This window comes from Beta vulgaris, chromosome 5 (assembly GCF_026745355.1).
Source record: "Beta vulgaris subsp. vulgaris cultivar EL10 chromosome 5, EL10.2, whole genome shotgun sequence".
NCBI lineage: Eukaryota > Viridiplantae > Streptophyta > Magnoliopsida > Caryophyllales > Amaranthaceae > Beta > Beta vulgaris.
Window position 1 is genome coordinate 1,531,391 of NC_079206.1, and position 14,017 is coordinate 1,545,407.

The 14,017-nt window shown below is 33.7% G+C and overlaps 2 protein-coding genes and 1 long non-coding RNA gene across 4 annotated transcripts; 2 read left to right on the forward strand and 1 right to left on the reverse strand.

The window, feature by feature from the left end:
• The first annotated feature begins 2,965 nt into the window (after positions 1-2,965).
• Positions 2,966-3,961, forward strand: LOC130591659 (uncharacterized mitochondrial protein AtMg00810-like). The gene has a single exon (XM_057395327.1). It carries the CDS (start codon positions 2,966-2,968, stop codon positions 3,959-3,961), a length of 996 nt encoding a protein of 331 aa, XP_057251310.1.
• Positions 3,962-4,791: 830 nt separating this feature from the next.
• Positions 4,792-8,557, forward strand: LOC104892096 (BTB/POZ domain-containing protein At3g05675). 2 transcript variants are annotated; one of them, XM_010677920.4, is made up of 3 exons: positions 4,792-4,936; positions 6,036-6,092; positions 7,166-8,557. In XM_010677920.4, the coding sequence occupies exons 2-3, from the start codon at positions 6,081-6,083 to the stop codon at positions 8,462-8,464; spliced, it is 1,311 nt and encodes a 436-aa protein (XP_010676222.2). In that variant the 5' UTR covers positions 4,792-4,936; positions 6,036-6,080; the 3' UTR covers positions 8,465-8,557. The 2 variants fall into 2 exon arrangements, with proteins under 2 accessions (XP_010676222.2, XP_010676223.2); XM_010677921.4 differs by having other exon boundaries at positions 4,824-4,936; positions 6,036-6,137.
• Positions 8,558-10,985: 2,428 nt separating this feature from the next.
• On the reverse strand, positions 10,986-13,020 carry LOC125497383 (uncharacterized). The gene is made up of 4 exons (XR_007274060.2): positions 12,502-13,020; positions 11,474-11,621; positions 11,324-11,388; positions 10,986-11,224 (listed from the first exon to the last, which is right to left on the reverse strand). It is a non-coding gene; the product is annotated as an uncharacterized LOC125497383 (long non-coding RNA).
• Positions 13,021-14,017: the final 997 nt, after the last annotated feature.

Here is a 14,017-nt window from a genome sequence, read left to right on the forward strand (position 1 = left end):
TAGATTTTCTTATGGGTTTGAATGTTGGATATGACAATATGAAGGCAAACATACTTGCCATGGATCCTCTTCCAACTGTGAACAGAGCATTTCATATGATACAGCAGACTGAGAAGCAAAAGGAAGTATCTGGGGCAATGGAGGTAGGAATTGAAGCTAGTGCTTTGGCAGTCACCAGGACACAAGGAAATGGAGGCTATTATAATAGCAGAAACTCAGGAGGAGGAGTTCAAGGAGGAAATACTTATCAAAGAAGGATAAGTAAAGAAGAGAAAATGAAGAGAAAATGCACACACTGCAATATGAAGGGGCATTGGAAGGAGGACTGTTTCCAGTTAAATGGGACTCCGAAATGGTTTGATCATCTCACAAAGGCGAAGGGAAATATGAAGTATGCAGCAAATGTGAGTAACCAGAATGAAGGAAATGCTCAAGATACACCTCTAGATGGGGGGAATGGTAATGAAGGGAACATGTGAAATCAAAATGCAATGATGCAGGAGCTTTTGAAATTGCTGAATGAGAAACATCAGAAAGGAGGAGGTACATCAACAAGCACATCATGAACAAACTCAGGACTGCACATGACAAATTTTGCAGGTATAATATTCCATAAATGCTTGTTCCTATTATGATTTTTTGATAAAACTTCATGGATAGTAGATTCTGGAGCTTCTGATCATATGGGTAGTTGTAGTAATTTTTTTACTGAGATGAGGGAGCTAAAAAGGCCTGTGAAGGTTGGAATGCCAGATGGAACAATAAGAATGGTCAAGCAGCTAGGAACAGTAAAATTAAGTCCAGATATTATTCTGGAAAATGTATTGTTTATACCAGAATTCAAACACAATTTGCTATCTGTTAGCAAACTTATAAACGAATTTGAAGGTGGTTTTTAATGACAATGGATGTCATTTTCAGGACCCTTCTAATGGGAAGATAGTTGGTTTTGGAGCTAAAAATGGAGGACTGTACAAGCTGGTTCACAGAGAGGAAGAAGTAGAAGCTCTTATGTCTGGAAGGCAGGGTGCATATGCTTTAGTTTCCAGTAGTAATAGTGGTTTTTTATCTTCTAAGAAGCAAAATGATGTGATGTTAATGCATCAAAGATTAGGGCATGGATTCTTGTCTAAATTAAAACACTTAACTTTTTGTGATTGCAAGAACTTAAAGGAGATCTTTTGTGATACATGTTGCTTATCAAAGCACCATAAACTCCCTTTCACTCAAAGTGTGTCAATTGCAGATGCTTGTTTTGCTATGTTGCATATTGATTTGTGGGGTCCGTATAGGACTCAAACAATTACAGGAGGAAATTACTTCCTAACTATTGTTGATGATCACTCAAGAGTGACATGGACACATTTGCTCTCAAACAAAGAGCAAGTAAAGGGAATTTTGCACAGGTTTATCAACTATGCTGAGAATCATTTTAATATCAGGATTAAGATAATTAGAAGTGACAATGGGACAGAGATCTTAAAATCTGAATGCTCTGAAATGATTGCTAAAAAGGGCATTTTGCATCAAAGAAGTATTGCAGGAGTTCCAGAGCAAAATGGACGTGTGGAAAGAAAACATAGGCACTTGATTGAAACTGCCAGGGCTATGAAACTGCATGCAGGGTTACCAGATAACCTATGGGGTGAATGTGTATTAGCAGCTACACATGTCATCAACATGTTACCAAGTGCAGTCATTAATTGGGAGACCCCTTTTGAAAGATTGATGAAGAGGTCTCCTGATTATGCACATTTGAGAGTAATTGGATGTCTTTGTTATGCCACATATAGACATAGAAAAGGTGACAAGTTTGCAGCAAAGGGAACAAGATGTGTGTTACTAGGATATCCTAGTAATCAAAAGGGATACAAGGTGTATGATATTGAGACTAGAAGAATTTTCTCATGTAGAGATGTAGTTTTTAAGGAAAATATTTTTCCTTTCAAACAATCTAAGGAAGAATATGATAACAATGCTGTGAACATGCCTTTAAATGTTGTATTCTCCACTGATGAAGGAGAACCTACTTCGGAGATTGCTGTGGATATTGTTGATACTAACTTGCAGGGACACACCATGGAGGAAACAGACACTGCCAGTGAAGCAGTTGATGCATCTCATGATATGAGAGTAGAAGTGGAAGAGCCTTCCTCAATGGATTCCAACACAAGTGGAGCTGTGTTGCCTCCTGCATCTGTTCAGCCAGAAGTGGAAGTGAGAAGATCTCAAAGGGAAAGAAGGATGCCTGCCAGATATCAAGAGTTCATTCTTGACACCACAAAGCCAAGGCAGCATGATGAGCAGGCTGTTCAAGCTACTGGTGCTAGTATGGCAATGTATACCCTCACAGATGAAGTAATTTACCCTGAAGAATACATAGTGTCTTTGAATAATGCCTTCAAGGAAACTGAGCCAAGCACATACAAAGAAGCTAGCATGGATGAGAGATGGGTCAAAGCTATGCAAGAAGAGTTCAAGGCTCTAGAAGACAACCAAACATGGAATTGTCAGAGTTACCAGAAGGAAAGAAATGCATTGATAGTAAGTGGGTCTATAAGCTGAAATTAGACTCCAAAGGTGAAGTTGTTAGATTCAAGGCAAGATTGGTTGCAAGAGGAGACAAGCAAGTCAAAGGGAAAGACTACAAGGCAACCTTCTCACCAGTGGCTAAGTTTGCCACTGTGAGGATTCTTATTGCTATGGCAACTGCAAGACAATGGAACTTACATCAACTTGATATAAACAATGCATTTCTACATGGTTTTATTGAAGAAGAGGTATACTTAAGAATCCCACAAGGATATGGAAGAGACACAGGAGGAAAGGTTGCAAATTAAAGAAGAGTCTCTATGGGTTGAAACAGGCCTCAAGACAATGGAATATTGAGCTTAAAATTTTTCTCTTGAAGCATGATTTTATCCAATGTAGAAGAGATTATTCCTTATTCATTAGAAGAAGAAATATGAAAAGTTGCATCATCTTGGTATATGTGGATGATCTCATCCTGAGTGGTGATGATGAAGATTCCATCAAAGAAATGAAATTAGCTATGGATAAGGCTTTTACTATAAAGGATTTGGGTCCTTTAAGATTTTTTTTAGGGATTGAGGTGGCAAGATCTGCCAAAGGTACAATGATAAATCAGAGGAAATATGCACTTGACATTGTGCATGATACTGGGGTTGAAAACTGCACACCACACAGTTTTCCTTTTCCTAAAGGAGTTAAATTGTCTACTGAGGAAGGAGAGATGCTTGAAGACCCTGAAATGTATCGGAGATTAGTTGGAAGACTCTTGTATCTGAATCTCTCCAGACCTGATCTTTCTTTCTCTGTACAACAACTGAGTCAGTATCTCAGTTGTCCTAGAAAACCTCATATGCTAGCAGCTATACATGTGGTGAAATACCTAAAAGGAACTATAGATCTTGGTCTATTCTATCCTAGTGATTCTGAGCACACTTTGCAAGCCTATAGTGATGCTGATTGGGGAAGTTGTGCATATAGTGGAAGGTCTCTCACAGGTTTTTGCATCTTCCTAGGAAAATCCTTGGTGTGCTGGAAAACAAAGAAGCAAAAGGTGGTCTCCAAATCCTCCTGTGAGGCAGAATTTAGAAGCATGTCACAGACCACTAGTGAGATTGCTTGGGTAACTGGCATTTTTGAAGATCTTCAACATGAGCTTCCTAAACCTATTCCCTTATTTTGTGACAACAAGTCAGCAGAATACATTGCACACAATCCTGCTCTTCATGACAGGACAAAGCATCTCAAGTTAGATTGCTATTACATTAGAGACAACATAGAAGATGGGACAATCAGTACCATACATGTGAAATCTTCTATGCAGTTGGCTGATTTGATGACCAAGTCTCTTCCCTCCCAACAGCATTGGTTTCTTTCTTCCAAGTTAGGACTTGTCTTTGCTAGCCAACTCCAACTTGAAGGGGGGGTGTAGGAAATACGATATACTTCTTTGTATTTCCTTTGTATTCTTTTATTCTTTCTGTATTTTCCTTAGCTGTAATCTGCTGTACATAACAGCTAGTTTTTCTGTTTTTTGTCTGTAGTGCTAAGCTGTAATATATATATGAAAGGTGTGCTCTTTCTAGGGTAACTTTTCCCAAAATATTGGCTGCGCCTCCTCTTTACTATTTTATAGTATTCCTAACATTCCTCTGATTAACATAATTGATCTACCTGATTTTTATCAAAAACCTATAATATGCAATTTCTATATTTTATTGTACATGTATTACATGAACTAAAACTTAGGAGAGCATCATGTGCCACCGTTCTTTGTTTAGGAACGTCTTTTAATAGATTTACAAGTATTATGGCTCGGGCGACACCTTAATTCAATTGCAAAAAAAAAATTATTATTCTTAAATTTCATAATTTATTTTGCCAATTTTCGTATTTTTTTGTCCATTAAGAAATAAATAAAAATTATGTCATGTCATGATAAGTAAAAAAGAATTTGAAAGATTTAAGTTTGAAAATAATAGTTTAAAAGCGATTCTGGTAAGAGAATATGACATAATAATAGTGTTAGAGATGTATATACTTGTTTAAATCTTGTTAGTCGAGTATATTTGTTATAAGACTTTATCATATTTTATTTCAAACATTAAATAATTAAATCATAGTATATTGATAGCTAAGCTTTTATTTTCCATTTCAAAAATCATATATTTGAAACCTAATAATTATATAATATTTTTTTTCATTAAGTTTGATGAGAGTGCCGCATGACACGTAGACTATCGATACGCCCGATAACGATAATCTAAATGTACTCTTTATCGCATGAGACTTGGATTTTTGTTAGCACAAGCTGCACAACACACTCTCATAGCTTCTTCGACAGTACAACACTCTCTCCTCTCTCTCTCATAGAGTCATAGTACCAGATCTCGCACAACGGCACAATGTGAGTCATACTTTTATTTCCTTTTCTTTTTTTGAAATATAGGAGGAGATTCTGTAATGTGTGAATCAAAAAATGAGTATCTCAATTTAGGAGGATATTTGAGTTGGAATTAGTCAATTAGATTAGTTTAATGGGAGGTTATCCAAATTGAAATTAGTGAATTTGGAGGTTATTTGAATTGAGATTACTCAATTAGGAGGTTATTTTAAGTGAAATTAGTCAATCAGCTCAATTTAGTAGTTTGATCTATTGTTATGTATGAATATGAATAGTGGATTAGGGATGTTGCAAATTTTTAATTGTGGGATGATGTTGTGGAAGTGAATACTGTAATTTTGACTGTTGTGAAATGTAAATTTCTATATTCCTATTTGTTCTCTAATTGTGGGTTTAATCTTAAAACCTAGAATTGGAAGATGATAAATAAAAGTTTAGAGTTTTCTAATTGTGGGTTTAATCTTAAAACCTAGAATAAGAAGATGGTATATAAAAGTTTAGAGCTTTCTAATTGTGGGTTTAATCTTAAAACATAGAATAAGAAGATGGTATATAAAAGTTTAGAGCTTTCTAATTGTGGGTTTAATCTTAAAACATAGAATAAGAAGATGGTGTATAAAAGTTTTAGAGTTTTCTAATTGTGGGTTTAATCTTAAAACCTAGAATAAGAAGATGGTATATGAAAGTTTAGAGTTTTCTAATTGTGGGTTTAATCTTAAAACCTAGAATAAGAAGATGGTATATAAAAGTTTTAGAGTTTTCTAATTGTGGGTTTAATCTTAAAACCTAGAATAAGAAGATGGTATATGAAAGTTTAGAGTTTTCTAATTGTGGGTTTAATCTTCAAAACCTAGAATAAGAAGATGGTATATAAAAGTTTAGAGTCTAATTGTGGGTTTAATCTTAAAACCTAGAATAATAAGATGATAAATGGAAGTTTAGAGTTTTATATTTGTGGGTTTAATTGTATCATTTTATTTGAAATTTATGCAATCTTGCTCCCTTGAATTATTTTATTCAAATCGTTATTTGAATTTTCGGATTGGATTGCGTGTTATTTAATTATTAGAACTCACCCTTTTTTTTTTGTTTGAATATGTAGCTGCAATGCTTGGTAGCTTCACACACAGAACTGCTTATCAACTGAATGGAGAGGCCTGTAAGTAGTCATGCTAGATGATGGCTCTTTCGTTGAGAGTTAATGGTGCAATTCTTAACTCCTCATGTTCTTTCCTGGCTTTCTTTTCTTAATTTTATCTCCCTGCAAGTGTTTATGGAAATAAATATGCGATGAAAAGTGTATCACAGTTTTGTTCTAATGCATTTAGTGCCCTGTTGATATCATGGGTGGCAAGAAAATTCTTAGCATTAGGGTGTTAATGGCTTGCTTGAGGGTGCATTCTCTTCTCTGAACTTATTAGACCCGATTGGATTTGATGAACCCTGATGTCACCTTATGTTTACACCTGATTGGACTTGTTGAGACTTGAAACTTAGCTTTTAGGATCAAAAGAACTCACTCTATGTTTGCCATAGTTCAGTTTGTCTCGATAGTCGATATAGTCGGGACCTGATCTCGAAAACTTTATGCTTGACTTGAGCTTTAGATGCACTACTGAGAGCTTATTAGCTTAGAGATATTGCTAACAAAAGAACCGAAAATACTATAACCGGATCATAGTACAGTTTAGATCCTTTTTCTAATTATATGTATGTACACATTACACACACATATTCACACATAAATTAGCTTTAGTTGTGAAATTTTGCACTTGGAGATCCTTACATCTTTCTATCATGGTAGCTAAGTAACATATTGCTACTCTCAGAGCACACCCATTTTATTCCGCTTGAATCTATCCAATTAGTTCTCATATATACACAGGCACTATTTTTTTTTTTTTTTGAAACATCAAGTAAAAGTATCATGCTACCTGAAAATTTGTCAGTCAAGAAAAATAGTGAGCTGCTGACAAGTTATTGGAGTTAAATAAGGTGTGCTGAGCTCCACTTCTTAAGAACCTCAGTCAACTTTGATCTTTATCCAAGCTCACTCAAGTTTAGCTTTTATCGAGTCAAACTACAATAGCTTATGATTGTAAAAAATAACAAACCTTTATTCTTTTGAGCATTAGGGATTATTCTATGACCAATGTCTAAACTCTTTTGGCTGTACATTGTATGCTCTGTGCTTATGATTTATTTTCTGGTTCTGAATGGGCCCTATAACAGGAAGCTGGAATAGGATCTTCAGTCAAGTTTAATGACCGATCAACTAGTGATGTCGTTGTTAGGGTGCGGACACCTGAAGGACGTGATGAGTGGCTATATTGCCACTCCTCCATCCTAGTCAAAAAAAGTAAGTATTTTGCTGACCGTCTTTCTGACACTTGGCCAACATGTCAGATTCTCGATGCACGCAGTTGCGTTGAGGTTTATTGCCAAGAATCTGACTTTGACTACAATATCACTCTTCTACGCCTTCTCTATGTTGTTTCTGACAGCTTGATTTCTGAAAGCTGGCATGGAGTTCGAAACACCCTTGGCATCCTTCGAGTGGCTGTTGAGCTGGGATGCCCTTGTATCATCTCTTCTTCCGTGGAGTACTTGGAGGCTGTCCCTTGGGAAGAGGCTGAGGAAGAGGAAATTTTACAAACCATACCGGGCATTGGACCTGAAGCAAACTCTATTCTTGCCCGCCTTCAACCAGTTAATCATGGTGCCATTTGGAGGATATATGTATCAGCCATTCGATTTGCCACATCATCACCACCTCCTTCACTAAAGGATCTCAAATCTTCGGCTCAAGAGCAGCTAGAGTACATGCTTGCTGAGGATGATGATGTACCCCTTCTTACCTCATTTGATGAGGTAAAGCTTGAGGTAAGAGAATGTCTAATGAGACTGCTATTGAGATTTCGTGCGCTTCTAGAATCTTCAGTAAAAGAGCTCAAAACAGTGGTTTCTGAGGCTGAAAGATTTGAGCTGCTACAATCATATTTGCTGGATCTATCATGGGCATGTCAAATTTCTGGCAAACTTGAAATAATGAGAGATCTAGTAGATTTTTGGTTGGAGGTTTCTGATACAGTAATCGAGCTTATTGAGAAAAAAAGTTCAAAAGCAGAAATACTCGAGTTAAGATTGAAAGTGATTGAGGTAGCTACAAAAGTTTTAGAAGCAGTAGGGTATGGAAATGTTGTTTTGCCAACTGCAAAGAGGCTTCAAATGGTGAAACTATGGCTACCGTTTGCAAGACTTACAAAACCTATGGTTAATACAGTTCCATCGGACTCCGAAGAAGATAGTGCGGGGCCAAAAATTGATTCGGAGGTGTGGCAGACTTTGGAAGCTGCATTTGTTTCAATCATACTCGCGTTGCCGTCAGGGGATCAGGCAGAGATTTTGACAGATTGGTTGGATGATCAACATATTCAGTATCCTGACTTGACTGAGGCATTTGAGGTTTGGTGTTATAGATCTAAGGTTGCCAGAAAAAGACTGGCACCTTTTGGTGCTTCAACTGTATGATTAGCCCAAGGTGTACTGATTTTCATGAATCTTATGTCTGACCAATGTTCTTATGAAGAATATACATGTTTATTGATGCTTACATTAGCTAAATTTGGATCTAACTGAATACATCTGCATGCAAAACGTGGGACTTATTTACAATCATATCTTTTCTTAATTTAAAGATGGGGAATAAACTAAATAAGCATTAATAAAGTAACTTGACATGATGATAAAAGTGATTATCGAATAGATCTAATGTTCATACAATTTCTAAACACTTGATAAATTACATTAGTTTGTACTATAATGATTATAAATTACACTTTTAAAATTATATTTAGATGAAATTTAAGAATAAATCTAAGCAATTAATGCATGCATTACGTGTATAAAAAACTAATTGTTGCATTACGTGTATAAAAAACTAATTGTTTTGAGGGAAAAGTTAGACATAGGCTTATTAGACCAGCAATTTGCGGCTACTAGAATGATATTTGGACAGGAAACACAGGTCAAATATAATAGTAGATTCATTCTTGAATGATTATTAGCCTCCTCCATGAAAGAAAAAAAAAAAAACTTTGATGGTGAAATATCACCCCATATTGAAAAAGAGTACATCTTTTACATTATCATTTCGATTAAGACATAAAACTACACCAAATCCAAAAGGAAGCATATAAAGGAAAGTTCACTATTTATCCATAATCTTTTTAGGTTCCAAAAAATCCCATTGAGAGAAGAATAATATTTATTTTATGCAAATCTTAATGTATTCACCCTACTTTCTGTTTGAGCAGTGATATTCCCATATTCAGTATGGTTCAATATCATGGCATTTAAGTAATATTTATGAAAGTAATATTAAAATTATTATAAATTTTTTTTAAAAAAAAATTATATATTTTTATTTGGGGATTGTTAGTTGAAATCTAGTTGATGTATTAGATGACTAGTATATCATATCTTAACACTATCTTATTATATTAGTTAACTATTATACCATATTCTGGTTGCATCCAAACATATCGAGTAAATGTTACATTGTATCAAGTTGATAGTGAAATTACAAAATTGTCATAATATGAGACAAGTTGTCTCCTACCGAATATGGGAGAATATTTCCACCTTTATTTCTCTTTACATCACCAATATAACATTTATTTTATATTATTCCATCACCCACCCATGCAATAAAACCAAAGATGTTGAAGCATATAAGCAAAGTCATTTCATTGTTTTTTGCCTAACTAGTAACTAGGATTAATGCATTACCATCAATAGAGGACTAGGAATCTATAAGTATGCAAGAAGAGTATTTCATATTTGCAACCAACTTCTTTTTCTTGTTCTCTTCTTTTCTTAAGAGGGGTATGCATGGCCCACAAAACCCACTGACCACTGATGTTTAGTGGGTAAAGACAATAGCTCTACTAAAGGGGAAAGTTGTCAAAAGACCAAGTTCTGTGAACCTAATTCTCCCTTGAAAATGTGTATAGACATATTAATTGTGGGACCAAAACATCATATAGTATGAAGTTAGCTAGTAGCATCATCATCATCCTTATGCTCCTAACCAAAGACAATGACCAAACTAAGTTTGGGATAATTTCTTTAGCTATGTGGTCCTTCTCATCTAGTCATCTTTGATGATTGAATAGCCTAACCATTATTGTTTTATTTTTCAAAGTTGCGACACGACATGTACGATAAGTTTGTGGACTCATTTGATAGGATAGAGATATATAAATATGTGAAAAAGATTTATACTTCCTCCGTTCTGTTTTAAATGAAACGTTTGCTTTTTCACGCAACCCAACGCGCTTCTTTAGTCATTAATATCTTTAGTTGTGTGAACGTAAAAAATATAAAAAAGTTATAATTTGATAGTATACATCGAGACGAATCTAACAAGATCCCACTTAACTATGTTTTTCTTTATATAATAGCGATAAATTGGAGTTAAAATTGATTAGTGAATAGTGTCATTTCATCCAATGTTTCATTTAAAACAGTTGGGAGGAAGTATATACAATGTAAAGAGAGGGTGAAAACTCATATGTCAAAACAAAAGTATGTTGTAACTTCAAGTATTTGACCCTTCCTCCCTTAACTATTGTATGAAAGCTTATTTAACGGAATGTATCAGTACTCATAGAGGGATTGCTGAGTTAAGCATAAATACGAGCCCTAAGTTTTAGTACTTTTCACTAATTGGGGACTCTAAGTTTTTTTTTCACCCTTAGAGTACTATGACCACTCTCACGCTATATTTTAATTAGTTGTGGTTAAAAACTTAGTACCTTGAGTTAAAAACTTAGTACCTTGAGTTAAAAACTTAGTACCTTGAGTTAAAAACTTAATACTTAGGGTTATCATTGTTTTGGTAGTTATTTGCGTCTGGGAATTGATCAAATTGCTAATATCGTGCTCAAAAAAAAAAAAATTGCTAATATCAAGTTTCACTTTCTTTTACTCTCTTTTGTTAACTTGGATTTAACTCACTTAAGCAAAAAAATGCAAAAACATAGTACCATCAGATCTAAAACTTAATATATTTTATAAAAACTTAGTCCCTAAAGCAAAAACTTGATTAAATATAACTGTAACAACCAAAAACTTAAACGTTTTGGGAATAAAATCTTGACAAAAGAGAAAGCTAATAAATGACCCAACAAACACCATGCAACTCCATGCAACTATGAACAAACAAGAAAGCTATTAGCTTGCATCATCCTATCCCCATGCATCAATATAAGAGCAAAAGAGCAACACCTGCATAAAATGAAACAACCAGCAACTTTTAAAATCATTTACTTGTTCAAACTTACAGTGATGTATATAATCAACTCAATAATAAGTAAAGTCACTTACTAATCAAGGTTGGATGATGTTAGATTTGAGTTCATGTTGATTTGAGTTTGACTTTGATTTTTGTACTGCCAATTCAAGCAACATGAGAAGTTAAAATGTTAATTATGGGAGAAGAATGAATATGAAGAATAAATGAGCATATTAACTTACCATGGCTTGTCTCTGGTAGCCATTTGGGTAGGTGTAAATACCTACACCTCTGTTGTGCATTAGAACACTTATTTGACTTTGTTAGGGTTATACACCCACTTACCACCATGGTGAACAACAATACATGGATCAATATCCAAATCCATATCTACATCAAAAAAGAGTAGCAACCATTAAACAACAAGTAAAAACACAATATAATAGAAAAAGAAAACACAAGTAAAATGTGCAAAATATCAAGCAATTAACATAGTATATGTGATATTATGAAGTACTAATTACGTAGTATATAAAACTCTTGATTTGCAAAAGAATCTTCGCAAACACACGAATTAGTGTTAATCAATATTCACCCAATTTGGATTTAAACAATTGAATGTAGGCTATCTAGTACAATAAAAAAAATCAACAAAATGGTAATTGATTAAATAGTCTACTAAATTTGTGGAATGCCAAAATTACATTTGGTAGTACTACCATTCTTTCATTCACAGTCAACGTGCATTCACATAGAGGTTGACAAATCCTTAATCTATTGAACCAAAAAAAAAAAAGCCCAATTACATTAACATTAGTCCTTGCTAATTATAAAAAAAAAAGGCCAATTACATTTACACCTCTGTAACCTCTAATCGGTACCTTCTGTGTAATGCACTATGCATCATCATCATCCTCCTGTGTAAGGCTAATTCAATGCCTTATGATGATAACTAACTCATGTAAATTAAGATTTGAATATCTAGACTAAAGATGAATTCAAACACCCTTAGGCCTTAACCTCCCTTTCCTCTGTTATGCTCATAGATAGTTGGCATTTTTCTTCAATATAAAGCATAATTTATACTGAAAACCTTAATTAATTAAAAATGAACAATTTCATCATCAACTGAATTGCTACAGTTCAATGATATTTTCATGAATAAAACTTAAAATTTATAGGAAAAAACGATTAATAAACCCTAACCCTAACATATAATATTGAAAAAGTTGAGTAATTGAAACAAAAAAAAAAATTTGGAGCAACTTACCTAAATTGGGAGCAGCAAGAGTGCGAAATTGGAAGCAAAAACTGAGTTTGGATCAACAATAGTCTGACCTTAGCTTTGGGAAGCTTCTTGAACAGAGGAGATAAAAGAAAGTGAAACTTGTATTTGCAGTTTGATCAATTCAAGACGCAAATAACAACCAAAGGAATGATAACCCTAGGTATTAAGTTTTTAACTCAAGGTACTAAGTTTTTAACCCCAACCAATTAAAATATAGGGTAAGAGTGGTCATAGTACTCTAAGGGTGAAAAAAAAACTTAGAGTCCCCAATTAGTGAAAAATACTAAAACTTAGGGCTCGTATTTATGCTTAACTCAGGGATTGCTCTTTTAAGTTGTACTACCTCCGTTTCTTTTTAATTGTTACACTTTGACATTTTACACTATTCACAAATTGCACTTTGACCCTCGTTTGTGATTTATATGTGAATAAAAACATAGTCATGTGGGATCTTGTTAGATTCGTATTAGTTTGTATTTTATTAATATGTAGTTTTTATATTTTTTACAAATACAAAATTAGAGATATAAAGGCTCAAAATAGTGCATCGGCATGCGTGAAAAGTGTAAGTGTAACAATTAAAATGAAACGGAGGTAGTATGAGACAATTAATTAAATTTTAATATATTATTCTTTTTCACCAGAAAAAACAAACAAACTATAACTATTTTAAAACATTGTACTCCCTCCGTTATAATTCTTATATTTTAAAACATTGTACTCTCTCTGTTATAATTTTAATATATCTATTTTTATTTTTATTTATAATTCTTCTAAATATATCGGCTGCTTAAAAATTGTGCCTCCTTTATGCTGTAGTAGTAATTATTTAAGAAGGATGATAATCTTACCTTCTCTTTCCCTGACATCATCCCTCAGCAATTGTAGTATACTTAAATTATGTGGGTTAAGATCTAATGTATATCTAAAAATACATTATGCAATATACTAAAATTGTCGTCTTTCATAAAATAAAAGTAATGATTAATAATTTAATATTCTAATACGTCTTTGAGTTAAGTAATGAGAAATATTTTTTTTTTTTGAGGGAATGAGAAAGATACTTTAAATAGCGTAAGTATATTAGATGATATTTTTATGAAAATTATGGCATATAATTGGTAAGAAAGTGTTAGAATAAAATGGAAGTTGAGACCTACTTCTTTTTTGTCGTCTTTTTCCTCCTTAATTTCCATAATATCCATTTTCATTAGAATAATCAACAAAATGCTAACTAGGAGTGTTAATAAGTCTAGCTGGCTCGCAAACTATTCGAGCTTAACTTAAATTTTTTTAGAGCCGAGCATAGCAAAGTTCATGAGCAGACTCGAAATTTGTTTTAGCTATATTATTTTCCATATTATAGAAATTAAATGAAAATTTTATATTTAAATGTTGCACAATACTTGTGAAAAAACTAAACTGAATAGTATAAACCTATTTATAGAATATATGTAATATAGTGTTTTAAGGCTAAAATGGTCAAAATTAAAGGTTG

Bases quoted from the DNA above. Each gene is read 5' to 3' on its own strand.
- LOC130591659 (XM_057395327.1), top strand. From the start codon at position 2,966: ATGAAAAGTTGCATCATCTTGGTATATGTGGATGATCTCATCCTGAGT.